Source organism: Kogia breviceps, chromosome 4 (assembly GCF_026419965.1).
Source record: "Kogia breviceps isolate mKogBre1 chromosome 4, mKogBre1 haplotype 1, whole genome shotgun sequence".
Taxonomy (NCBI): Eukaryota; Metazoa; Chordata; class Mammalia; order Artiodactyla; family Physeteridae; genus Kogia; species Kogia breviceps.
This window is the reverse complement of record NC_081313.1, coordinates 116,573,873-116,601,496: the sequence shown is the minus strand read 5'-3', so window position 1 is coordinate 116,601,496 and position 27,624 is coordinate 116,573,873. Positions and strand designations below refer to the sequence as shown.

At 42.6% G+C, this 27,624-nt stretch overlaps 2 protein-coding genes across 2 annotated transcripts in view; one reads left to right on the top strand and one right to left on the bottom strand.

The window, feature by feature from the left end:
- SMIM33 (small integral membrane protein 33) overlaps positions 1 to 27,624 on the bottom strand; it is a 54,217-nt gene that overhangs the window by 14,564 nt on the left and 12,029 nt on the right. The window lies entirely within an intron of this gene.
- Positions 1,802 to 26,202, top strand: DNAJC18 (DnaJ heat shock protein family (Hsp40) member C18). Its single transcript, XM_059061309.2, has 8 exons — positions 1,802 to 1,976; positions 3,648 to 3,834; positions 10,377 to 10,522; positions 13,223 to 13,408; positions 14,631 to 14,740; positions 15,756 to 15,865; positions 18,393 to 18,565; positions 23,191 to 26,202. Exons 1-8 carry the CDS (start codon positions 1,937 to 1,939, stop codon positions 23,313 to 23,315), a joined length of 1,077 nt encoding a protein of 358 aa, XP_058917292.1. The 5' UTR covers positions 1,802 to 1,936; the 3' UTR covers positions 23,316 to 26,202.

Genomic DNA, 27,624 nt, shown 5'->3' with positions numbered 1-27,624 from the left:
CCCAGGTGCTCTCACTCTTCCTGCTGATTGCTTTCCCCTGGCACCTCTATCTGGAGGCTGTTGAGCCCACAGCTTCCTCTTTTACCAAACACAGAGATTGAATTTGACAGTGGGAATTATTTTCGTTGCGTGGTTGGCACACTTAAGCAAAAACTGGCACAGAGTGTTCTAAGTATTGAGGTTTGGAGTTCTAAGTTAGTCCTGGTGATATAGTCATAGAAAAATTCATCCAGAGGTGCTAATTGAGGTATAAATGAGCTCTAGGATATTTGTGCCTGGCAACACCTGAGAAGGTTGCAAGCTAAACCATTGTTTACTGATCTAGGAGTAAATGAGCCATCTAGAAGAGGAGGAAGTGAGGTTTCAGAGGATGATGAGAAAGGTTGTTGAGGTACCAGACATTTTCAAGAGGCCCCAGCTTCCCAAATCTTGTCCAGCATTCTTGAACCTGGACTCTACTCCTAAGTAGCCCCATAATTTGTAGCACCCCTTCTCAATCCAATTCCCTCTACAATGCTCTAGTACCCCGACTCTCAACCAGATACCTCTGACTTCATGGTACTCTGACATCTTTGAGTACCTCCAGACCTTAGCCCTGTGCCCCTGGACTTCAAGACATATTCCATCTTCCCCTGTCCATCTTCTAGATCAGTCTGTCTAGCCTCCCTAAACCAAATACACTTCCTTCTTATATTCAACCACCTAAAGGATGTCTCTGATCAGACCCCTTGTCTGAAGAGCACAACTGGCTTCTTCAGGACCCAGCCTTCTGTGAACACACTGATGCTTATATACCCCAGGGCCATGACTGCAGGGAAGGGATGGAACTGCATACCACTGAAGGCAGTTACCCTTTCAGTTTGTGTCTAAGGCTGTACATCTCCCCACTCCACTCCAACTACCTAAGTAACTGCTGGTTGATATCATAATTGACATAACTGATTTGGTCTTCCTGAGTAAGATCTCAATGAATTCCAGGTAATTTTTTATTTGGGGATGTACATGATCATTTTTCACTTTCGCAGACCTGATTTTTGGCCATCCCAATTCACCTGCAGGGATGAGTCAGTGACACCAGACCTATCCACCTACGAAGAATTGCTTTTATTCTTTGCTAGGCCCCATACAAACCTGGGTGGGGAAAAGCAGGAATATTTCTTCATTTCCTTTTTACTAATCTCCTAGAGCCTGGTCCTTCGGAAAAGAAGGGAATGGGCTAAGGAAACGAATGGGGTGGAGGAGAGGAGAAAAGTCTCGGAGGGGCCCTGGAGTAGGATGGGATGAATGAAGGATAAGGAACAGCAAAGATAGGGGATCTAATGCCAGCTCCAATACCTGCCTTCTTTCTCTACCCATGACTCCTATCGGTCCCTCTAATGAAGCTATGCCAGAGAAGCCGCCCTCTAATCACATATATCTCTCACTTTCTTATTTTCTTGGTTCTCCCTCGGGTTAGGTTCGACATCACCAAAACCTGTCCAGGACCGAACATACACTTTGCACAGAACAGGCATCAGCTATATTTAAAAAGGACATCCCTGAGGATAAAAATAATGTCACCCTCTAGCCCATAATTCGCAATGCCTTTCCCAGGATGGATCTCATCGCGTCTCCCTGAACGTCCGAAGTGTTAGGCGGGGCCAAAGCCACTATCCTCACTCTACAAATGAGGAAAAGCGCGGCCCGCCGTGGCCACAGTTTCAGGCTGTGAGCCGCTAGCCATAAAGCAGTCACCTGGCAGCAAGGGTCCCGCCCCTTCACACTACTGCATCTGCGACCCCTGGCGCGATCCCTCCCGGGAATTGTAGTCCAATGAACCTCAGCTCCTATGGATTGGACTACAATGACCAGCATGCCCCGCGCTTTTTTGCGCCCCCCTTCCCTTTCAGCCTCGGGCGCGGGGCCGGCTCGGCAGACCTGCTGACTGGGGAGCGGTATGGCAGCGACGCTGGGCAGCGGGGAGCGCTGGACGGAAGGTATCAGGTCCTGGCCGGAGGGTGGAACAGGGCAGGGTCAGGGAGAAATCAGGGATGGGGCTCCTGACGGCGCCTGAAGGGGCTGAGATCCTGGGCCTGAGACGAAGGATGGAGGTCTATGAGAAGATGCTGGGCCTGAGTAGGGTTCCCGGTGAGGAGGAAGACTGCCCAGGGCAGGGGGCCGGGGTCCGGAAACCAGGAGCGCTGGCTCAAGCTGAGGACCCGGCCGGGTACCCAGAGTCACCCGTGACGACTTGCCTCCGGCCCCCAGCCCCGCCCCGGCCCGTGCCCCGCCCAGGGCCTGCAGCTATCAGGGCCGCCTGCGCCGGGGTCAGCGGGGTGACGCGGTTTCCCACAGCATGCTTACCCGGTCCTTATCCTCGCCTCCAAACTGGGCTGCCTGACCCTCGGCCTGGGTTTGGTCTTGTCCCTGCAGCCAGCATCAGGACGGATGGGCCAGCTTTTTCCATCCTACAGTCAGGCAAAGAGTACTGAGCCAGTGCCTATTATGTACTCTGCATTATGCTGATCCTGCAACGGGATTTGACAGACATGGGCCCCGGAGCCCACAGAACTCTAAGTCTACTGAGGGAGTTTGACAGGTAAACAGTCAGTTACAAAACAGGGCCAGAATGTCCTGGGCTACACAGCAAGGTCGTAGGTTTGGGGGGCATACTGACTAGGCACTCAGCGTGGCCTGTGTGTCAGAGGCCTCATGAAGAAAGTGTTACATATGATGACATGAAGGATGTGTTGGAGTTAGCCAGATCTACTTAGAGAATAGTTTTGCAGGCAGAGGGAACAGCATGTGCAAAGGCACAGAGAAAAGAGAAAGCATTGATGATCTGAAGGGAGTTTGGTGTGGCTAGAGCATAGACTACAAAGGAGCTTGTGGTGAGATTTGAGGCTGGAGAGACAGGCTGGGCCCATGATAAGAAATTTGGACACCGAGCAGTGGGTAGTCAGTAAGAGATGTTAAGCAGGGGAAAGGGTGTTTTAAAATCTTACCCAGATCCTCCATACAGGACACGAGTACTCTGCCTTCTTTGCTATATTGCTATGGCTCTCTTCGTACTCTGCAGGCATTATGATTAATTAAATCCTCTCTATAAACTATATCTTCCTTGTGGTCAGGAGTAGGTCTTATGCATACATCTCCTTAATCTATCTAGCCAAATGTATTGTACATATTAGTTTTATAACTGTCAGTTAAAAAATTGAACTCATTTCTACTTTAAATCTTAGTGGTGGGAGGCATTGCGACAAAAAATAATGTGTTATGATCAATTCACCTCTGACCGTGGACCACAGAGAAATAGGCTTCCCCTGTGCTGACCTAAAGCCAAGGTATTGGGCAGATGCCTCTTGAGCCCCTTTACTGGCTCTGAGTGAAGATTATTTGCTGACCGATGACTGTAGGTATGGTGGACATTATCATAATTCATGTTTCTGGCATTAAAAGTTTTCATGATTGCCTCTGTATTTTCTGTATTGTTTTCTCAAGGAAGATGTTTCTTCAGCTTTGTATGGGTGTTTAGAAGTCAGCATGATGTCAGTAATCTGGGCCTCACACTCGTTTGCCTACAGGCAGCCTCCCAGATAGCTAAGGCCAGTAGCAAAGTTGATTTGCAGGTCAGACTGAAGCCTCATGGATGTGCCGTTGCTTTGCAGCTTACATTGATGCAGTTAGAAGAAACAAATACCCAGAAGACAGACCTCCTGAAAGTCATGACCCCTGTGGTTGCTGTAACTGCAGGAAGGCACAAAAGGAAAAGAAGTCTGAGCATGAGTGGAATCAGACCCGACAGGGTGAGGGGAATGCCACTTATACTGAGGAACAGCTGCTTGGAGTACAAAGGTGAGCCTGTGGTGGGATTAAATGAGTGATTTTATGTACAGTGCCTGGCACAGATGATGTGTTATGTAAGTATTGACTGCTATTATTATTTTTATTACTGTTACTGAAGCATAATAGCTTCTTGGCCTCAGAGGCAAGGCTAGGTGGAAGTGGAATGTTAGGATATAATCTGAAGTAACTGCCCTGCTTCTACTGTAAGAGAGACAGGGGAAACGAGCTTGACATAACAGACACCTGTACAACATTCTACCCAACAACAGCAGAACGCACATTCTTCTCAAGTATACATGGAACATTACCTGGGATAGACCATATGTTAGGCCATAAAACAAGCCTTAATAAATTTAAAAGGATTAAAATCAAACACTGTATGTTCTTTGAAATTGACAACAGAAGAAAATTTAGGTAATTCACAAATATGTGAAAATTAAACAACATATTCCTAAATAACAAATAGGTCACAGAAGAAATCACAAGGAAAATTAGAAAATACTTTGAGATGAATGAAAATGAAAACACTTATAAAGCAATTATACTCCAATAAAAATTAATTTAAAAAATGAAAATACAACATACGAAAACATATAGGATGCAGCTAAGGCAATACTTAGAAGGAAATTTATAGCTATAAATGTTTATATATTTTTTAAAAATCTCAAATCAATAACCTAATCTTCTAAAAAAAGAAGAGCAAACTAAGTTCAAACAAGCAGAATGAAGGAAATAATATAGAGTGGAAATAAATGAAATAGAGGATAGCAAAACAATAGAGATCTACAAAACCAAAAGTTGTTTTTTTGAAAATATCAACAAAATTGACAAACTTTTAACTAGATTGACCAAGAAAAAAAGGGAGAAGACTCAAATAACTAAAAATCAGGAGTGAAATAGGGGATATCACTACCAATCTTACAAAATAATGATTATGTAAGAGAATACTGTGAACAATTATATGTCGACAAATTAGATAACTTGAATGAAATGCATAAATTCGATTTCCCAAAAGAAAAGCCCAGGCCCAGGTAACTTTACTGGTGAATTCTACCAAATGTGTGAAGACAAATTAACTAATCCTTCATTAACTATTTTAGAAAATACCAAAGAAGGGAATTCTTCCCAAGTCATTCTATGAGACCAGTATTATTACCCTATAACCAAAAACAGACAAAGTCATCACAAGATGGATACGGATTTCTGCAACATATAAAACATATAAAAAGGATTATATATCTTGACCAAGTGAGATTTATCCTAGGAATGCAAGGTTGTTTAACACATGAAAATCAAATAATGTAATACACCATATTAATAGAATAAAAGACAAAAGTCACATTATTGTTTCAATAGGTGTAGTAAAAGCTTTTGACAAAACGCTGCACTCTTTCATGATAACAGTATTCAACACACCAAGAATAGAAGGGAACTTCCTCAACCTGATAAAGGTCATCTTCAAAAAATCCACAGCTGGGACTTCCCTGGTAGTCCAGTGGTTAAGACTCCACACTCCCAATGCAGGGAGCCAAGTTCGATCCCTGGTCAGGGAACTCAATCCCACATGCCGCAACTAAAGATCCCGCATACCACAACGAAGATCTTGCATGCCTCAACTAAGACCTGGCACAGCCAAATAAATAAATAAATAAATAATTTTTTTAAAAAATTCCTTAAATTTAAAAAAAAAATCCACAGCTAACATCATACTTAATGGTGAATAATTTGATGCTTTCCAAGATCAAGAACAGGACAGGAACAAGATTCTAGTCATTTCTATTCAACATTGTGCTAGAAGTTCAAGCCAGGGCAGTTAAGTAAGAAAAAGAAGTAGAAGCCATTCAAATTGGAAAGAAGAAGTAAAAGTATATTCACAAATTAAATGATCTAGTATAGAAAATTTTTTTTTTTTTTTTTTTTTTTGGTGGTACGTAGGCCTCTCACTGCTGTGGCCTCTCCCTTTGTGGAGCACAGGCTCCGGACGCGCAGGCTCAGCGGCCACGGCTCATGGGCCCAGCCACTCCACGGCACGTGGGATCCTCCCGGACCGGGGCATGAACCCGTGTCCCCTGCATCCGCAGGCGGACTCCCAACCACTGCGCTACCAGGGAAGCCCTAGAAAATTTTAAGCAATACCCACACACACACAAACTATTAGAACTAATAAATTACTTCGGCAAAGTTCAGTATAAGATCAATATACAAAAATTACTATTTTTCTATATGCTAAGAACAATCTGAAAATGAAAACAATTTCATTTATAACAGCATCAAAAAGAATAAAATGCTTAGAAATAAATTTAATGAGAGAAATGTAAGATTTTACATTGTAAACTACAAACTTTATTAAAGGAAGTTAAAGAAGACCTAAATAAATGGGAAGATTGCCTGTATTCATGAATTGGAAGGCTTAATATTGGTAATATGGTAATAGTCCTCAAATTGATCCACAGATTTGCCACAATCCCTATCAAATTCCCTGCTACCTTTTTTGCAGAAATTGACAACCTGATCCTAAAATTCATATGAAAATGCAAAGGACTCAGAGTAGCCAAAAGTCTTAAAAAAGATGTACAAAGTTGGAAGACTCACACTTCCCAATTTCAAAACCTACTACAAAGCTTCAGTAATGAAGACAGTGTGCACCAGCATAGGATAGGCATGTAGATCAATGGAATAGAATTGAGACTCCAGAGATAAACCCTTATATTTATGGTTAATTGGTTTTTGACAAGAGTGCCAAGATAATTTAATGGGGGAAAGACTAGTCTTCAACAAATGTTAATGGGACAACTGGATATCCACATGCCAAAAAATGAAGTTGAGGGGCTTCCTTGGTGGCGCAGTGGTTGAGAGTCCGCCTGCCAATGCAGGGGACGCGGGTTCGTGCCTCAGTCCGGGAGGAACCCGCGTGCTGCGGAGCAGCTGGGCCCGTGAGCCATGGCCGCTGAGCCTGCGTGTCCAGAGCCGGTGCTCCGCAACGGGAGAGGCCCAAGTACCAACAAAAAAAAAAAAAAAAAAAAAAAAAAAAAAAAAAAAAATGCAGTTGGACCACTTCCTCACACAAATACAAAAATTAATTAGAAGACCTAAATGTAAGAGCTAAAACCATAAAACTCTTAGAAGAAAACAAATGATGTAAAGCTTTGTGACGTATGGATTAGGCAATGATTTCTTGTTGACACCCAAAAGCCAAGGTATAAAAGAAAAAATAGGCAAATTGGACTTCATCAAAATTAAAAACTTTTGTACTTCAAAAGATACCATCAAGAAGGTGAAAAATCAACCCACAAAACAGGAAAAAATATTTTCAAATTATATATCTGATAAGGGAAAGAGGGAAAGAGAAAGGCAGGGGAGGATCTGCCATGAAAGGAGGGAAACTAGGGTGGGGAATCCATAGGATCCTCATGGGCAGCTCTTGGGGAAGGGCCCTGACCGACATTCCAGACCCTGCATTATAGTCCCAACTGTGTTACTGACTTACTATGAACTCTTCAACAAGGCTCTGGGTCTCTGCCTGCTTAACTGAATTGTGGTAGCAAAAAAATGGAGATACTTTAAATGCCCATCAGTAGGGAATGTACATACATCCATAAAATGCAAGAATATGGGGCTTCCCTGGTGGCGCAGTGGTTGAGAATCTGCCTGCCGATGCAGGGGACACGGGTTCGAGCCCTGGTCCGGGAAGATCCCACATGCCGCGGAGCAACTGGGCCCATGAGCCACAACTGCTGAGCCTGCGCGTCTGGAGCCTGTGCTCCGCAACAAGAGAGGCCGCGACAGTGAGAGGCCCGCGCACCACGATGAAGAGTGGCCCCCGCTCGCTGCAACTAGAGAAAGCCCTCGCACAGAAACGAAGACCCAACACAGCCAAAAATAAATTAATAAATTAATAATTATTTTTTAAAAAAATGCAAGAATATGGCAGCTTTTTAAAAGAATGTGGTAGATTTTTATTTTAAAGTATATAGTTGATTTACAATGTTGTGTTAGTTTCTGGTGTGCAGCAGTGTTGTGTTATATGTAACTGAATATATATATATATTCTTTTCCAGATTCTTTTCCATTATAGGTTATTATAAGACATTAGTATAGTTCCCTGTGCTATACAGTAGGACCTTGTTGTTTATCTATTTTATATAAAGTAGTGTGTATCTGTTAATTATAAACTCCTGATTTAATTTATCCCCCTCCTCTCCACACCCACCCCCACTTTCCCCTTTAGTAACCATACATTTGTTTTCTATGTCTGTGAGTCTGTATCTGTTTGGTAAATAAGTTCATCTGTGCTATTTTTTTAGATTCCACATATAAGTGGTATCATATCATATTTGTCTTTGTCTGACTTTACTATGATAATCTGTATGTCCATCCATGTTTCTGCAAATGGCATTTCATTCCTTTTTAATGGCTGAGTAATATTCCATTGTATATATATACTACATCTTCTCTATCCATTCACCTGTCGATGAACACTTAGGTTGCTTCCATGTCTTGGCTATTGTAAATAGTGCTGCTATGAACATTGAGGTGCATGTGTCTTTTCAAATTAGTTTTCATCTTTTCCAGATGTATGACCAGGAGTAGGATTGCAGGATCATATGGTAGTTCTATTTTGTTTTTGTTTTGTTTTTTGTTTTGTTTTTTGCAGTATGCGGGCCTCTCACTGTTGTGGCTTCTCCCGCTGCGGAGCACAGGCTCCAGACATGCAGGCTCAGCGGCCATGGCTCACGGGCCTAGCTGCTTTGCGGCATGTGGGATCTTCCCAGACCAGGGCATACACCGCGTCCCCTGCATTGGCAGGTGGACTCTCAACCACTGCGCCACCAGGGAAGCCCCTATTTTTAGTTTTTTAAGGAACCTCCATACTGTTCTCCATAGTGGCTGCACCAATTTACATTCCCACCAACAGTGTAGGAGGGTTTCTTTTCTCCACACCCTCGCCAGCATTTACTATTTATTTGTAGACTTTTTGATGATGGCCATTTTGACCAGTGTGAAGTGATACCTCATTGTAGTTTTGATTTGCATTTCTCTAATAATTAGCAATGTTGAGCATCTTTTCACGTGCCTGTTGACCATCTGTAGAATGTGGTAGATTTGTAATAATAGCCAATATTTATATCATGTCAGATGCTATCAAGCATTTTAATGAATACTTCATTTAATTATAATAGCTGTGAAATATAGGTATAATTATCAGCCCATTTTAGAAGATAACACAAAGGCACAGAGTTAAGTCCACAGCAAGATCAGATGCCAACCAAGGCATTTTGACTCCAGAGTTCATGCTGTAGTCCACCTGCTCTCAAGGTGTGGTTTGGGAACCCCAAGACCGTTTTGGGGAGGGGTCTGCAAGCTTAAAACTATCTTCATGATAATACAAACATATTATTTGCCTTTTTCACTCTCATTCCTTCATGATTATACAGTGGAATTTTTGAGAGGCTGTATAACATGCCATTATATCATTTTATAAAAGACTTCTTAGATCAAAAAGTTCAGAACCAACACTCTGGTGGTCTAAACTGTTATCCCTGTACTTTTCATCTATATAAGTTATGGATCAATTCCCACGATGAATTGTTAGTTTAAAAAAAATGATATATAGAAGGGTGATTATAATATGCTTCCATTTATGTAAAAAAAAATGGGGAAGTCTCTATACATGTACTCTCTCTGTACATAGGAATCAGAGAAAAACTTTTTTTTTTTTTTCTCGTGCCACACAGCTTGTAGGATCTCAGTTCCCTGGCCACGGATTGAACCTGGGCCATGGCAGTGAAAGCCCAGAACCCTAACCACTAGGCCACCAGGGAACGCCCTGCAGAAAACTTCTAACTGTGGTTATTCTTAGGATAGGAGATTGGAAGACAGGGAATGGGGAAGCAGGAAGATTTTTCACTGTATCTAGTTTAGTACTATTGGATATTTTTCTTCTACCATGTGAATATGTGAACTTTTTTTTTTTTTTTTTTTTTGCGGTAAGCGGGCCTCTCACTGTTGTGGCCTCTCGCGTTGCGGAGCACAGGCTCCGGACGCGCAGGCTCAGCGGCCATGGCTCACGGGCCCAGCTGCTCCGCAGCATGTGGTATCCTCCCGGACCAGGGCACGAACCTGTGTCCCCTGCATCAGCAGGCGGACTCCCAACCACTGTGCCACCAGGGAAGCCCCAAAAAAGGTAGATTAAAAAAAAAAAAAAGGATGGTTAGGGTATTTCTTCTGACTTGCTGTCCAATGGTTCAACTCTGAGGACTTAACTTGGGCCTTAATATTGTAAGGGTTAGTATACTTGTTCTATCCACTTGCAGGGATATAGAAAGAAAAAAATATTAGATGTAAAAATACTTTGAAAGGAATTAAGCTCTCACTGGGAGGAGGACATTGTTAGTGAATTGTATGTTTCATTAACGTGTTTACCAGTTTTCTTTTAGGTTTGTTTTGGGGCTCACAGATTGGAGAGAGGATTGATTTACTATTTAGGAGTTAATTGTACAAAAGGGGCCTTTGTAGACATACCAAAAAATATTTCTGATTTGTTTTTTTAGGATCAAGAAATGCAGAAATTACTATGAAATTCTGGGGGTTTCACGAAATGCTAGTGATGAAGAGCTTAAGAAAGCTTACCGAAAACTCGCCCTGAAATTTCATCCTGACAAGAACTGTGCTCCTGGAGCAACAGATGCTTTCAAAGGTCTGATCCTAAACTAATGGTTAATTCTGCCCTTCTTATGTTGTTTGGTCACAGCAAGTTGTTTTCAGCCTCCCCTGTAATTGTTTTATAAGGCCACAAGCAGGGTTTTGTTTTTTCTTGCCACACCTCTTAGATAGTGATTATTAGCATAGCTCTCTCCTGTCCTCATTCACTTACCTTAATTTCTTTTGGAAAAAATATTTGGTCTCTCTGTGACACCTTTTGGAACCTTTCATTCCTTGATTCAGCAAATCTTTATTGAAGATCTATGTGCCAGGTGCCATGGTGAGTAAAACAGATATGATTCCTCTTGTGGAACTTACAGGTCGGTAGCCACTTGCAAGTAGGGCCTAGACAGCATTTCCAAACTTCTTTGACCATGAAAATATTTGTTCATGAAACCTCTGTTATTAACATGTATAAAAAAACTTTATACAGCTTTGTAAAGAGCAAAAGCATGCTTATAGATCGAATCTTTTTTCCATTGATTTCCGTGATACTTTCAGTGATATATTCTTAAAAAATATTTTGGATCCAACACATAAATAAAAATCTTACTTAAGAGCTTCACCCTCAGGAATGTCATTGATTAAGGCAAGGATTATCAGTGGATGCCGAAACCATTGGGCGATAGGTTGTTGTTGCATAGGATATTCACATAATGTCAAATAATCACCCACAGAATACTTATTGATTACACAGGGGAAATTTTCCTTTATAGCGGAGATAGCTAGCTGTCACCACTTTAACCAAGTGATCCAACTTATCATCACCAATACTAGAACAACCTAACATTACATGTTGTAATACCATGTGGTATTCTTGCCAAAATGTTTGACCTGAATCTAATAAAGAAGCAATCAAAATATGGGACGTTCTACAAAGAACACTGAACTACTCTTCAAAAAGTTCAATATAATGAAAAACAAAAAAGGTGGGGAGACTGTTCTAGATTAAAAGTAACTAAAGAGACATGAAACCAAATGTAATTCATGAACCTTGCATGGATTCACTGGGTGATAATGAATTGATGTTAATTTTCTTAGCTATGATATGATGTTGTGATCATGTAGGAGAATATCTTTCTTCTCTGGAGACATAGCTAAAATATTTAGGGGTAAAGTGTCATAATATCTACAGCCTACTTTCAAATGGTTCAGCAAAAAAATGAATACATATTATATATGTATATGTAGAGAGTTGAGGAAAGCAATGTGGTAAAATGCTAACAATTGATGAATAAATTTAAAGGTTTTTATTGTACTATTTTTTGTCTTTTCTGGAGATTTGAAATTTTTCAAAAGAAAAAGTAAAAAATGATAGATCTGAGACATTTTTTAAAGTCAGCATTTACCTCAGAGGGCAAGCTACCCTTGTTGATGTGCCATTGTGAATCTAGTTCTCCCCACAGTTTCTACAAGGAAACAGATAACCCACAATTTCCTCACACCTTCATGTAAGGTACCTCACAGACTAATGCCATTTCTCTGAGAAATCTGCCAGATTTCCAGGGATGTGAATGTTTAAGCAACTCTGTTTAGGCTTTTCTGTTTGTTTTTTCTGCTTAGCAGCTTTATTGCTATAAATATTTAATATAATTCCCTAGCTAGAAGAATCATAAGGAAATGCTCTTTCTGACTATGTTCCTGATAGTGATGATTGAATTAAAGGTAGGCGGGTAGGAATGTCTTAAAAGATTTTTTTTCAAGATTTCTTTGATTATTGGTACTGATTGTATGTTTAAATGAAATTGGACAAAGTTTGCACATTTGTGCATAGGGGGGAGAAGTGATGGTATGCATATGTAATCTATTCAGTCTTTGATCCCTCTTTGAGACATTGGAGATAACTTTTTTTTGTTGTTATTCCCTGACCAGGGATTGAACCCAGGCCCTCGACAGTAAAAGCACAGAGTCCTAACCATTGGGCCATCAGGAATTCCCTGGAGATACATTTCTTAGTTTCTAAAGACCATTTTTAAAAGTGGGTTGAGGGACTTCCCTGGAGGCACAGTGGTTAAGAATCTGACTGCCAACACAGGGGACATGGGTTCAATCTCTGGTCCAGGAAGACCCCACATGCCGCGGAGCAAGTAAGCCCGTGTATCACAACTACTGAGTCCGTGTGCCACAACTATTGAGCCCGTGTGCCACAACTACTGAAGCCCATGTGCCTAGAGCCTGTGCTCCACAATAAGAGAAGCCACCGCAATGAGAAGCCCGTGCACCCCAATGAAGAATAGCCCCCGCTCGCAGCAACGAAGACAGCAAAAAAAAAAAAAAGTAAGCTGAAATAAGACTGATGAGTGAGGACTTTGCTTTTAGCCAAGCAGGAGGATTTTTACTGATTATTTTATTCAGGAGATTGTATGTGACTTCATGTTAGAATACCACTACTTATGTAGGAACTGTTTCCAACCATAAACTACTGCTCTCAAGTGAAATAACACATTTTTGATGATGGAGAACAGTACTTCTTAGTTCATCTTGAATCCAGTGTTGTTTCAGGCTTATCAGACTAGGTCATGGAAGATTTCAAGGGCAAGCACTTTGGTGAACTTTCTAGGCCCAAGCACCTCTCCTTGGGTAACTGAGAAGTTGTCCGGCACCAATCAACTCCGGGCTCTTCATTGCTACTACTATGATCACCCTCAGCTACAGCAAAGACTATGTACTCAGGTGCTTTTTGTTTTCGTTGCAGCAATAGGAAATGCCTTTGCAGTCCTGAGCAATCCTGACAAGAGACTCCGCTATGATGAATATGGAGATGAACAGGTGACTTTCACTACCCCTCGAGCCAGACCTTATAATTATTACAGGGACTTTGAAGCCGACATCACTCCAGAAGAGCTGTTCAATGTCTTCTTTGGAGGACATTTTCCTACAGGTTAGTATCCCAAAATTATCGTTTAAGAAGTCATAGGGAGGGCTTCCCTGGTGGCGCAGTGGTTTAGAGTCCGCCTGCCGATGCAGGGGTCACCCGATGCAGGGGTCACGGGTTCGTGCCCCGGTCTGGGAGGATCCCGCGTGCCGCAGAGCGGCTGGGCCCGTGAGCCATGGCCACTGAGTCCGTGCGTCTGGAGCCTGTGCTCCACAACGGGAGAGGCCACAACAGTGAGAGGCCTGCGTATCACAAAAAAAAAAAAAAAAAAAAAAGAAGTCATAGGGACTTCCTGGCAGTCCAATGGTTAAGACTCCACGCTTCTACTGCAGGGGGTGCAGGTTCTATCCCTAGCTGGGGAACTAAGATCCCACATGCTGCTCGGCGCAGCCAAAAAAAAAAAAATTCATATATATATATATATATATATATATATTTTTAACATCTTTATTGGAGTATAATTGCTTTACAATGGTGTGTTAGTTTCTGCTTTACAACAAAGTGAATCAGTTATACATGTACATATGTTCCCATATCTATTTTGAGGATCTGTCTGAGGATCTGAATAGAGGGACCATGGTATGGTGGTAACAGCAAACTTTGGAATCCGATAATCTGGGGTTGAAGGCATGTCTCCACCCTCCAACTATGCATGATTTTGACTTAGTCCGTCTGATCTTGTTTCCTTACCTAAAAATGGGGTTGATAATACCAACTTCACAAGGCTGCTATGAGGATTGGATATTTTTTAAAGTGTTTCATAAGAAGCAAAATGCCTGTATTATCATTATTGCAAAATAGCATTTATATAAAGGTAAAGGTTAGAAAAGTACCCCCAGAGAGTTGGAAGTCGGGTTAATTAAATGCCTGGGAAGTAAATTTAATTTTGTTAGGTGCTATTAAAGATACTAGTGACATAATCTGATATTGGCAAGGAGGCAGACATGAGCATGTCAGACAGGATTCATGGCCCAAGTGCTTTCTTTCTTAGCCTCTTGGGGTTCTCTCACTCACTGGTTACAAAGAATTATTTAAATAAGGGCGAGAGAGCTAAGCATGTCCCATTTCCAGCTTGTTCACTTGACATACCTACTGTTGTATTTTTCTACTGAGTAAAATGGGACAATACTCTACCCTCAGAGAACCTAGTTGGAAGCAAGGACCTTGGAAAAGGCAAGAAAGGGGTGTTTGCCATATTGCATACTAAGTATTTTTCTTTCTTTTCCAGGAAACATTCATATGTTTTCAAACGTGACAGATGACCCCCACTATTACCGCCGGCGGCACCGACATGAGAGGATGCAGACACGGAAGGAAGAGGAAGAAGATAAGCCTCAGGTACCTGGGGAGGACAGGACAACAGCTGCCCATAAACACTTGTACTGAGCTGACCTGTATGTAGTATGATCAGGTTTTCGAAGTTCAACTTGAGATATGTTGCTAAAATGTGCTTTAGGAAGGCAGAAGCCTGGCAAGAAGAGCTGGATAATTGGCCCAAATAAGCTATAATGGTACCCCCTCCCCCATCCATTCTTGGGTGACTGTCCCGGGAAATCTGTTCACCTATGCGGCTGTCTTGAAAAACGTTTTCTTGACTGCAGAGAATAGGAACGCCCTTCAAAATATTCAATACTAAAGGGGGTTTAAGGTAAGGGACCAAGGGAGTCTCATGAAGCTTAAGGGCAGGAAGCTTGCTGGGCCTTCTGTCAGACGGGAACGAGGAACTGGGGTGCTGTCAGGCCCCCATGCAGCTGTGCTCTCCATGACTCTTGGGGCCAGACTGTCTCCAGTTTTCCTGCCTCCCTGCATCTGTTTTGTCCTCTCTAAGCAGCCTGGCTTTTCTGCTTCCCCTTGCAAATGTCCAGTCTACAGTGCCTCAGAGTATGCGTCCTTTCTTCAAGTGACTGCCTAGCAGTGAATGGTGATGAATCTCAATCCCAGACGCATAGGAGGGAGAATGTGATCAGCCCTACTATGGTTTGATGTCCCCCAGATGTCCCACAGTCCGTTCAGCTGAGGCCAAGGCAACAGAGTTGCATAACAACATGACCTCATGAGAGTCACAGTCTGGGCAAGCTCCTGCACAGGCGTCTGCTTCGTTGGTCTTAGAAAAGGGGGCTGCAGAAGGATTACTGAGTGTCAATCCAGATTGTAGGTGGGCCTTGTTCAGCCTTTTCAGCAGACAGAATGGGGCTGTTTGGTACTTCTCAGCAGAAAGTACAACCTTCCCAGAAAAGCCTTGGGCTATGTGCAGTACATCAGTAATTCATATTTTCTTTGGGAAAACTGTTCTCTTTTCAATAAACTTTATATTGATGAAGAGCACTTACACCAAATGCTTTTTCTTTTTCAGACTACATATTCTGCATTTATTCAGTTACTTCCAGTTCTGGTGATTGTGATTATATCTGTGATTACTCAGCTGCTAGCTGCTAATCCCCCATATAGTCTATTCTATAAATCGTAAGTCAAATATTTATAAATATTTCTTAACAACAAGCTGGTACATTACTAACATTCCATTTCACCTTTTGTTGTAGAAAACACTGATTTTGTGTTTAAAGGAACAGCTGGATAGTAATAATGCAGAGACTCAAAAATATTGTTCTTTAGGCAGTTTCCCAGGCACTCAGGACCTGGATTGTTTTGTTCTACAGCGACATCATCTGGTCAGCTGCAGAATAGCAATGGCTTGTTTCTGAAGGATTAAATGGACAAACTCCAGGTTCAGACTAAATCCTTAACATTCCACTTTAGAGTTAAAAAGGACCTTAATGAGCTTGTGATAGTATCGCTGGACCCCTGTGAGTCTGAGAACATAGTAACTAAGATCTAGTGATTATTTCCAACTTAAGAAATTGCAAGAATAGTATATTTATTCATAAGGCTATACAGTCAAACCATAGTATCTCATTTCTTTGCTTTTGCTAAAAATATAGAAATCATTATAAAGTTTGATTTGTATTGCATGGAAGATTTGAGCTCTGATAGGAATTTTTTAATTTCTTCAATTATTTCAGTTAAATCAGTTCTCAATTTGATCCCTAGACCAGCATCATCAGCATTAACTGCCAACATGTTAGAAATGCAGACTCTTAGGCCTTACTCCATATCTACTGAATCAGAAACTCTAGGGGTGAGAACCAGCAATATGAGTTTTAACAAGCCCTCCAGATAATCTGGTCCATACTAAAGTCTGAGAATCACTGGATTTTTTTTTTTTAATTAATAATGGGAAATGAGTCATTACTATTATAGTTTAGCAGACAAAAACCTTTCAAAATGTGGACTCCATGGAACCGTACCTAACAGGAAGAGATCTTGTTGGTGATCACTGTAGACTAAAGACTATCATTCTAGATCAATATCTTCATTTTACAGAGAGGAAAGCTGAGACTCAGAGAGAGGTTATTGCTGTCGGGACACAATGGCCTGATTCCCTCTTATTTCCTGACTTCCCATATTTCTCCATATGCTACTGCTACCTCCTTTCTTGTCAGGCCAGTGGGGCAGACAGGAACCTGCCCTGATAACAGCTTCCCAGGGGGAGGCAAGAGCAGTCATGGCTCTTAGGCATCCAGCAAGATCCATAAGTTGAGAGATCAAAGGAAAAGGCTAGGAAAAGGTCAAATATAACTCCTTTAAGATAGACTTTGTCCAGTTTGAACAAAATCAGCTTGGATTTTGCACATTGCCATCACATTGTTTTAACTTGAATTTAAACTCCCTTCTGTACTTTCTTATGGTTAGACTTCAGTTAATCCAGACCTGTTAAAGTTTCTGAGCACCAGACACCTTTGGATATCTTAGACCCACTGAGAGTTAGCCTGCATGTATCATTGAAATCTTTTGTCTTAGTTTTTTGCAGTTCTCACCTAATGGCTATGTGTAAAGTACTTTTTATCATGTCCTAAAAATTAACTAAGTTGGTATAAGCTGTCTGATTGTTTTTAAATAGTTTATAGTAACAATCATTTCATTCAACCAACATTCACCAATAGCCACTCTGCACCAGGTGCCATGCTAGGTCCTATACAATATAGAAATTGTTTTTTAAGCATTCAGCATTCTTCTTTTAACATGGAAAGCAGTCTTAAGAGAGGTCAATCCAGATAGCTGCACACCCATATTCACAGCAGCATTATTTACAGTAGCCAAGACATGGAAACAACCTGAACACACACACATATACACACACACACAATGGAATATTATTCAGCCATAAAAAATGAAGAAATCCTACCATTTGTGACAATATTGAGGGACCTTAAAGACATTATGCTAAGTGAAATAAGTCAGAGAAAGACAAATACTGTATGATCTCACTTATATATGGAATCTAAAAAAAAAAAAAAAAACCAAACTCAGAAAAAAAGATCAGACTTCTGGTTACTGAAGGTGGAGGAGAGAGGGAAGGGGAATTGAAGGAAGATGGTCAAAGGTACAAACTAACAGTTATAAGTTAAATAAGTATGAGGTATGTCACATACAACACAGTGTTACAGTAGTAACACTACTGTATGATAGGAAATGATAGTAAAGTTAAAGTAAATCCTGAGAGTTCTCATCACACGGAGAAAGTTTTTTTTTCCTTTATTCTTGTCTTTCTTTTCTTTTTATTGTATCTATATGAGAAGATGGATGTTAGCTGAACCTATTGTGGTAATCATTTCATAATTATGTAAGACAAACCTTCATGATGTATGTTTTAAATTTAAAAAGAGAAAGAGAGAGAAGAGAGGGAGGTGAATCCTTTAAGGAAATAAATATGTTGAGACTGAATCCATTTGAACATGCTCACATAATAGCAACAATGATGACATTACACTTACTGCTTTGCTTGGGAAATAATAAATGTTAGATGTATTAGAAAATGATATCTGCATCTGCCCTGTGAAGAGGTGATTGTGTGAATGATCTCTGTGAGGCCAGTGCTAAAAGTGATATTGCCAAGTATGACAAGCATACCTGAGCCTCTCTCTCATTTCAGGACCTTGGGCTACACCATTTCTAGAGAAACCCAGAACCTACAGGTGCCTTACTTTGTGGATAAAAACTTTGACAAGGCCTACAGAGGAGCATCTCTGCGTGACCTGGAGAAGACGATAGAAAAAGATTACATTGATTACATCCAGACAAGTTGTTGGAAGGAGAAACAACAAAGTAAGATGCTCTAAAAGGGGCTTTAGCTGGTGCCATGCTTCCAACCTGAGGCATCCCCAGCTTCCTGATCCCTTCTCTCTCCTTGTTTGAGCTACTCATGTTTATGTGAACAGGGATAGGACAGAGGCCCATTCAGAATATTACAAAAAAAGGGAAGTTTGGGCTTCCCTGGTGGTGCAGTGGTTGAGAATCTGCCTGCCGATGCAGGGGACGCGGGTTCGTGCCCCGGTCCGGGAAGATCCCACATGCCACGGAGCGGCTGGACCTGTGAGCCATGGCTGCTGAGCCTGCGCGTCCAGATCCTGTGCTCCGCAATGGGAGAGGCCACAACAGTGAGAGGCCCACGTACCACAAAAAAAAAAAAAAAAAAAAAAGGGAAGTTTATTGACAGGATACATGTGGCCAGGACTGGGAAATCTTAGGAACTTCGGCAGTACTAGTTGCCTATCTGTCTGTCTGTCTCTGAGTCTCTACATCTCTCTGCCTATCTGCCCTCTCTCTGCCAACTTCTTTTCTTTGCTTTTTCAAGATCTCCTCCTTCACAGCCTTAATTTGCCATGTTTTATTTTGGTTGCTACCCCCTCCTATTCACTCTCCCAACTTCCCCAACCCCACAAGTCATTGGCCCCTTTCTACATCACAAGCTTCCTGTTTAAGTAGCTCGCTGGTTTGGTCCATGGTTTTATAATTTCACATTTCCCAGAGGGAAATCTGATTGATCCAACCTAACCAAAGTTTTATAGGTTGTTGTTACTGAGTTCGGTGCCCCTTCTCTTCCCCTCCAATCAGCTGTGGCCACACAGAACAAAAGCGACTCTCCCAGGAGCAGGCCTTCCACACTGTTTCCCTGGAGACAATGGGGGTGACAGTGTTGGCTTCCAACCCCAGTGAGTGTTCATGGGGAGTGCGCGCGTGCACATACGCACACACACACACACACACACACACACACACACATATCCGTTAGTAATTGTATCTTATAAAACTTGGCTTTGGTTAATTTTTAAAAAGCAAACTAACTCATTCTTTAAAACCTTGTCTGTCACTGGGTATTGTTAAACATCTAACAGTGCCTGATAAATTTAGATCGTCAGTCACAATGCTGCTAAGCCCTCACTGACCCATCATGCATCCCAACCCCACCCCAAGTTAGTCTCTCCTTCCTCTGTGTTTTTAAAGCACTATGCTCATCCTGCTAAGACAGTGCCACCCTCATCATGTTAACGTGTTCTGTAGGTAGATGACAGTCTTCTTGCTGGACTCTGGGATCTCTGAGGGCAAAAACCTTGTCTTACTAATTTTGTGTCTCAGGTCCTTGGCACAGTCTTTGCTTCAGAACAGATGATCCACAAATGTCTTTTGAAGAGAGGATTCTCAGGACTGGAAAACAGTGAAACTGCTGAGGACTAGGAATCACTGAGCAGGGCTAGTGTCCTAACCCTGCCCCTGAGGGACCTTATCTCTGCTGTCTACTCATGTAGGGCAGAGCCCACCTGACCTCTCAGGTGCATTAGGAGCTTGGTAGGCAATGACTTGGATGTAAGGGGGAATTCAGCAGGAGGAGGAAGTTGCTTTTTTATTGAAAAAACTGAGGAGTCAGGAAGTACCCCTACCCCACTGTTAAACTAGGTTTTGCAAGTTTCAAAAATCAGGAAAGAATTTTGGAGCAAGATAGAGGCCTTAGACTTAAAGGCATTATAAATGTGGATCCAAATCAGGTGAAGGCTACAGCATATGTCCTAAGAGTCTCCATTATTTTAGACTCCGAGAGGGTTTTGAAATTATGCAGAGAGCTCATGGTAAGGATTACACCTAAGGTGGCTTCTAGGCTTTTGTCCCCATCCTCATGAGGCCTACTTTCAGGGCTTTGGCACTCTCCAGGTATAAACAGATCCAGTGGGTGAGCATGATGTGTGTACCCACAAGTTCCAACCCAGGGGTTATCAGCACACACCCCTTAAAAATCTATTTCTGGCATTTAAGGGTGGTGGCCGTCTGGAGCCTCCACACAACCCAAGTGCCATTTGAGAACAAGCAGCAAATGCCCTCCGGATCCAGCAGCAAGTGCAGCCAGCATGGTTAAATTTAGCACATGGAGGCTGTAAAAATAAACCCGCTTGAGAACAAAGTTCACTCTTGGCAAAATACCGAATGGAAACCGGTTTTAGCAAAGTTAGCCACTGTCTTTTAAAATCTTTTGTTAATTTCTTTTCTCTGCTTTCTTCCTCCCAAGGAGGTTGTATGGATTATAGAAGATGGTATAAGTATAATGCTTAGCATGGTGTCTGGCATATAGTAAGTGTTTGGATCCTGACTGAATCCAGACCTTGCTTGGCCTTGCTCAACTGGATGCAGCTCTGTCTTATGAGGCTGGATCATTATGGTCGTTGGGATCTGTCGGGGTCTTCCAGCTGTCAGGACTCTCATCTGGGCTGTCATGCAGAGTGTTTTTGAGAGAGGCTTTGGGACTCACCTCTCTTGGCAATTTGCCTGAGTCAGCTTACCTTGAAGGTGCAATGCTCTGTCCATCTATTACACTGGCATTCAGGGCATGGGAAACATTTAGCAGAGAAGAAAAGATGTTCTCTTGATCTTGCCCCTGCCAAAGATTTTGTTTTTTCTTAGAAGTTATTGAATATTAACAGAACTTGTGAAAAGTAACATATTCATTGAGTTGACCTTTTGGTCATTGAAGTGCAAAAGGATTCACTGGCAGTTGGAGAGAAGTTTCTCCAAGCATGGTCATGGGGGTGTGGGACATAGTTCCTTGAAACACTTCCCTTGTGCAAGGTCATTGCTCTAGAGCAAGGTCATTGCTCTCAATCCCTGGAGCATTGAAAACTGGTTTCAATGAACTTTAAAAAAGCAACGTCATGTTTTGAGAAAAGCATTCATATATGTGCAGTTCTCTTTCATCAGCTCATTACAGTGGTTGTCAGTGTATAAAATAGTAAGAATCACTAGCCCTTTAAGTTTTCTGGAGTGAGATTTCAGGCAATGAGACATTTGGATAAGGTCGGTAACAAAAAACCTAAGGAAATCGTTTCAAGGAAAAGCAAAGCCATAGGATCTGCTCTATATACTGGTGTAACTGTGACTCAGAGGACCAAAGGGACAGCCTGCTTTCACAGAGCCCTCTTGAACAGGTTTCCCACATGCCAAAGAAGCCAGACAATGGAGTCAGTACCTAGCTCTGGGCGGAACGAAGGAGCAGAGGGCTTTCATTTGGGTGCGGCGCATGATCCGCCATGAAGCCACTTCACCTGCGAGGATGCCTGTGCGGGGGAGGGGGTGTGTGCAAGCTCTGGCTGGCGTGACTGCAGGCCCCATGCCGCAGGGTGGGAGCACATTGTTCTAGAGCCTAGGAGACCCCCTGTTTGCCAAGCCAACTGCTGGGCCAGGGCCCAGCCTCTGAACCCCCATCGCAGAGGGTGGGTTTTCATGCATACCCACCCCTCACCCTGGAGTCCTGCACTTAATCTGCACTTTGGGCCTTACTTGGTGTAAATGGAACTATTGTGAGCAGAAATGCCTATATTTTGTGTTGATAGAGACTTATTCAGAAACCACTGCACATTGTTCCCTCTGGCTAGGTATTAAGTCCTGTTTCCAGGCAGTTTGCTGATTAATCAGACAGGTGCCTCTCGTTCCACCAAGAAAAACAAAATCTGTCAGCAAGATGACTAGGAATGGATAGACCTATTTCAGAATGATTAAAATAGCATTTTCACAAGTGTGGTCCTTTAAACATTGAGTAGCTGCCTGCTATCTGAGGCTTTCAGAAGCCACGCAGCCCCTCGAAGCATGCCATCCTGTTAATACACAACACATCTCTGGAGGTGCTTTTCAGGCATTCCTTCCTACGAATGTCTCTGAAACTATACAAAAGAATAAAAAAGAGAGGCAGCCAAACCACTGTTGAGTCCGGGAGGACAGCAGAGATTACATTCTGGTTAAAAATAGAATGACTTTCTCCACCATGAAGAGAAAATGAAATACATTTCGTCAAGGAGACAGAGGTCACTGGATCCAGATGATTTCACTTTTAAAAGAGCCCATCTGCCTTTGGCCTTTGAGTTAGGGGTCCCACATGTGGTGAGGGAATGAAGAACACCGCCAGCAACCTGGCCTTCTATAGAAGGCATGCCTGCCGGTGGAGGACTCTGTGTCAGTCCGCATGTATGAGTTATGATCCAGCAACACAGAGGGAAGGATGAAGCAGCTGTCTTTGTTTCAGATGACAGGAATAGGCGATTAGACTCCATTCTCTCCCAACTGCCATCTGAATACCATTCGTAGGAAAGCCCAGAAACAGGGTCTCCTCTTACTGCACGCATGCAGGTTTCCTAAGTCCGGTGCCAAATGTGCTATTGATAAGAACTAAGTCCAGTGCTTTTGTAATAGAGCACAGATACTGTTGGACTCCAGGATCACAGGTGTCCCTTAATCCTCAGCACCTGGTGTAGCGTAGCTGCCTGATACGTGTTTCTTGAGTAAATGAGTGTTTCTTACGTTTAATTGAAAGAAAAAGCATTAAAGTAAAAGGAGCTTTGCTTCCAGAAGTATTGAAGTGAAACAGAGGAGCTCAACTTTCTTGATGAATTGTTACCTCTTTTATCTTTCAGAGTCGGAGTTGACCAATTTGGCAGGATTATACAGAGATGAACGATTGAAACAGAAGGCAGAGTCTCTGAAACTTGAAAACTGTGAAAAACTTTCCAAACTGATTGGCCTACGCAGAGGTGGCTGAGAGGATGGTAGTCCTATGCAGGCTCGGGGTTTTGCTACGTGTTACTGTTTATGTTCCTAATGCCATCGTATAATACAAAATTAGGAAATGATGAACATTTTACAATTTGCTAACTTTGTTTGGTGGGCAGAGTTGGAGGTGCTTCAGCACGGAGCCAGACTTGTCATCACAGAATCCTTCCTGGGGATTGGCTCCAGGGGCCAGGAGCAGGTCATCTAAATTGAATTAATGGCAAAGCATTAGATTCAGCCCCCTGCTCTGCGCCTACCCTGCCTCTAGAAATGTAGTTCAGGGTGCCCCAGAGCAGATTCGTATTTCCTTCCTTCTTCCCTCAGTGCAGTCTCAATAGCCAGTCATTCCTGGGCTTAGCCAAAGCAGCTTAATATTGGTTGTTTACAATGTGCACTGAGAATTATACCTCTCCCTTCGTTAGAGTCATCGTCTCCCCACCAGATTCAGCTGTTGGAACAACGCAACTTTCCATTTTCTAAGGGAAATGTGGAGAAATGTAAACTGTTGTAGTCCACAGTTTTCTATTTGTCTAATCTCTGTTCAGAGTTACTAGCATTAGCAAACTGCCTAATTAGAGTTTCTTTTACTTCCTTAACCCTCTCTCTTGTAGAGAGCCCAGAAATTTAAGTTATTGAGTGAAACAGTTCAATGGACACATGGAAGCAGGGGCCGGAGTGAAGGTAAAATGCAAGACTAAGTCTCAGCTGCTCAGTGCAGGTTCTCTAGTCCATCACAGAACCCAGTGAATGTTCTTTTTGGCATTTCCCCTTGCAGCATCACACTTGAGCTGAGTCCCTACACCCCACAGAGGTACAGTGGTCAGACCTAAGAGGAGGCACTGCCAGCCAGCTGGGCTATTTGCTCAAGCCTAGAGATAGAGGGGAAAGACCCTCAGTCTGTGGCTATGGGGGTCTGGTGTTGGGCCCAGCAGTCACTTTGTTTAACCCAGTGCCCTGTAGTTTGTGATTGGAGATGCTTTTTCATGTAGTCAACATTTGCTGAGTGCCTGGTATGGAATGAGAACATTGGCCCAGAGATGATGCATGGTTGAACTGGGTCACACAACTTGTTGTGACAGAGCTAGATGGTAGGCCGACTATCAAGTAGGAAGTGTGTGATCATCCCCATTGCTCAGGTAATTCTAGCCATATTGGTTAAAGCAGAATCTTTCCCAAGGATGCTCCTCCCCCCACCCTGGGATCCTGTATCCTTTCTATGGCAGTCCTACATCCACTCAGGACACCTCTCTATACCACTTCTGTATACAAAATAAAGGCAGTCAGCTCTTCCCACTGGTGACAGGGAGGGACGTTGTTGCCTCGACTGTGTGGTTCTGGGCCTTACTGTGGAGGTGAGCTACCAGGATTGAGCTGCCCAGATTATATCATGAATCTGAACCTGGAAGGATCAGTAGGTAAATGTAGTCTACACTCCATTGTGAGCCAAATGAGCTATAGAAAGTTGTTTTCCTGTACACACAAAAATCAAAGCTCCCCTGTCCCCAACCCCAATCTCTGCTAGAAAATGGGCCATGATTGAACTGACTTGACAAGGTAAAAGACTGCTCTCGATGCCCATGAATAGTGTAGTCACACCTGGATTTCATGGTAGAGATGAGTTATCTGTGATGATACTAAATAGAGGCAATACTAACTCACTTCATTAAATGTCAGGTCTGTTGTCTGTTTTTATAGCACTGATGGTACTGTTTTATTTATTACCTAATAGACTGCAACACTCACATCTGGTTTTCCTCAAGGGAATGGTATTTGCTTTGGGTTGAAGGATAGTTTAATCTATTCGGTACTGTCCAGAATATTGTTAAACTATAATTTCCTGGGTTGCATTTTAGATGGGTTGTCTGCATGGTGGTAAAATAAGTGTTTTCCTCTTGCCTACATCATTTGGAAAGTTTTTATCATATATAAACTCTCTAGGCATGGCGTATTCTTGCTCTCAGAACTTGGCATGCAACTCTAGACTATTTCTGTGAGCACAGATGCAGACTGGAGACGCGTGATGGGAGTGGGGCTAAGAAATAGGGCTTGAGACTCGAGCAGAAGGCGAAGCTCTCGTAAGAATGGAAGTGCCCTCTGCACTGCATGATCAGCAGTGAGGAAGGTGGGATGAAAACCCTTCTCATCACAAGGGGCACTGCAGTTTAAAGGAATCCGTGTCCCCAGATTAGCAACCCTGGGGTTCATCTGCTCAAACTGGAAGACTTCTGAACTTCCTTGATCAGCTCCAGGCCTCACAGCTTGGGAGAAGTGACCATCAAGAAAATGCCATTACTGTTCTTTCTGTTGGAAACTATTAGAAATTACGCCGAACTCCAAACCCCACTGGAACGTGGAATCCAGCAGCCTAGTCAAGCTATGTGTTACTCTCATTTACATCCTCACACCCAGGACTGGCTTTGTGAGGAGGCACTGTTGGGATTCCAGAGCTTTCTGTTACGAATGGCCACACACGCGGGTTCATTGTCTGCATGCACTGTTCCTCACAGGAGCTAGCGCTTAATTAGTATTTATTTTGGATTCATTTAAGGTATAAGCTTAGTGTCCTAATATATTTATTTTTGGAAAGGACCAACTTATTATACATCTTATTTTTTGAGCCTGCATTGTTGATAACCTCGTGCAGTGACCACCAAGTAACTATATACCTGTGTGTTAGATATTGATTACATCTTTTGCATCACATTCAGTATTTGGAATTAAAGATGTGAATGTTCTGTGACCAGAGCCAGGTTTGACACAGATGGAATCAGCTCCTGGTGGAGTAAGAATCCTGAAAAATCTGGTCACCTGATCCATTGCATCTGGATTGAGTGTACTTTAACAGAAAGAAATTAAATGATTTTATATAAAAAGAATGGCTTTATATTTTTTCCTTTGTTCTTTTACCTTTGCCCATGGCACCTGTAGGTACTGCATGTTGCCTTACTCCTTGGAGCCACTTAGGACTAGACAGGCTGTTGACCTCCAGTGTTCCCTCATACGTCAATGGAATTATTGGTGTTTAGCATAATAGATAGCATTGGTGGCATCACCAATTCAATATTTGTTTTCCATCAGATGTCAGCAGCTGCAGCATATTACAGCCAATGTACACATCAAATCTACTTAGCATCTGAACATCAGGTGTTATCCCAGTTCCTTGCTGGCTTTGTTCCTAATGGTCCTCAGTTAGGGTAGTCTTGGTTTAGAAATACAGGACATCGTTAATGTAATAATAATACCTTTCGTGTGAAGAAAGATTAAGGTGATATTCAATTCAGCCAAATTGGAGAACTTACTATGTACCAGGTGGCCTGAACTTTTGGGATGGGGGTCAGGAAACAAGTGAGACCCAGTACCATGGCTCCTGGAGTTCACATCTAATGGGGAAGCCAATTAGACAATGCTCCAGTGGGATGAATGTCAAAGGGGAGACCAAAGGAAGCTTGGGAATCTATAACAATGGGATTTAATCCAGGATGAAGGATCAGTGAAAGCAATTCTGAGGAAAAGAGATTTGAAATGTAATCATCCTTCGTACAGAGTGCAGTGATTTTTTTTTTTTAATGGGGATAGAAGCAACACCATTGGAGTGCTCCCATTTCCACAAATAGCACCATCATCCAGCCAAATATGAAGTCAGAAACCCGGGAGACTTTGTGTGGTAGACTTAATTTGGTGTCCTCCAGTGGACCACACCTAATATTCATGACCTTCAGCCCTTTCTGACCCGGGCTGGCCTTGATCTTTAATCAATAGAATGTGGCAAAACCAGCAGCTTGCATTTTTGCACTTAGGGGAAACCAGCTTCCATTTAAGTCCCACCACCCTGAGACCACCAAGCTAACCACATGGAGAAGCCATGCAGAAGAGAACCAAACAACTGAGCTGGCAGCAAGAACTGAACCCAGACACAATCTGAGCCAAGCTGGTTGCCACCCACGCTGATGATCACAGCAGAAATGAGCTGCCCTGCCAAGCCCGGTTCAAACTACAGAACCATGAGCAAATAATACACTGGCTAATGTCTGGTTTGTTTGGTTTTTTTTGGCCGCGCCAAGCGGCATGTGGGATCTTAGTTCCCCGACCAGGGATTGAACCCGTGCCCCCTGCATAGGAAGCGCAGAGTCTTAACCACTGGACTGCCAGGGAAGTCCCCTGGCTACTGTTTTAAGCCATTACATTTTGTGGTAGTCTTCAGCAGTAGAAAACCAAACACCTCGACTCCCTTTTTCCCATATCCCCTCCATCATTAAGTCCTATAAATTCTACCTCCAGAACGTCCTACATCCATCTTC

Bases quoted from the DNA above. Each gene is read 5' to 3' on its own strand.
- DNAJC18 (XM_059061309.2), top strand. From the start codon at position 1,937: ATGGCAGCGACGCTGGGCAGCGGGGAGCGCTGGACGGAAG. The intron at 13,409-14,630 runs GTTAGTATCCCA...TTTCTTTTCCAG, and splicing joins TGGAGGACATTTTCCTACAG to GAAACATTCATATGTTTTCA. The intron at 14,741-15,755 runs GTACCTGGGGAG...TTTCTTTTTCAG, and splicing joins AGGAAGAAGATAAGCCTCAG to ACTACATATTCTGCATTTAT.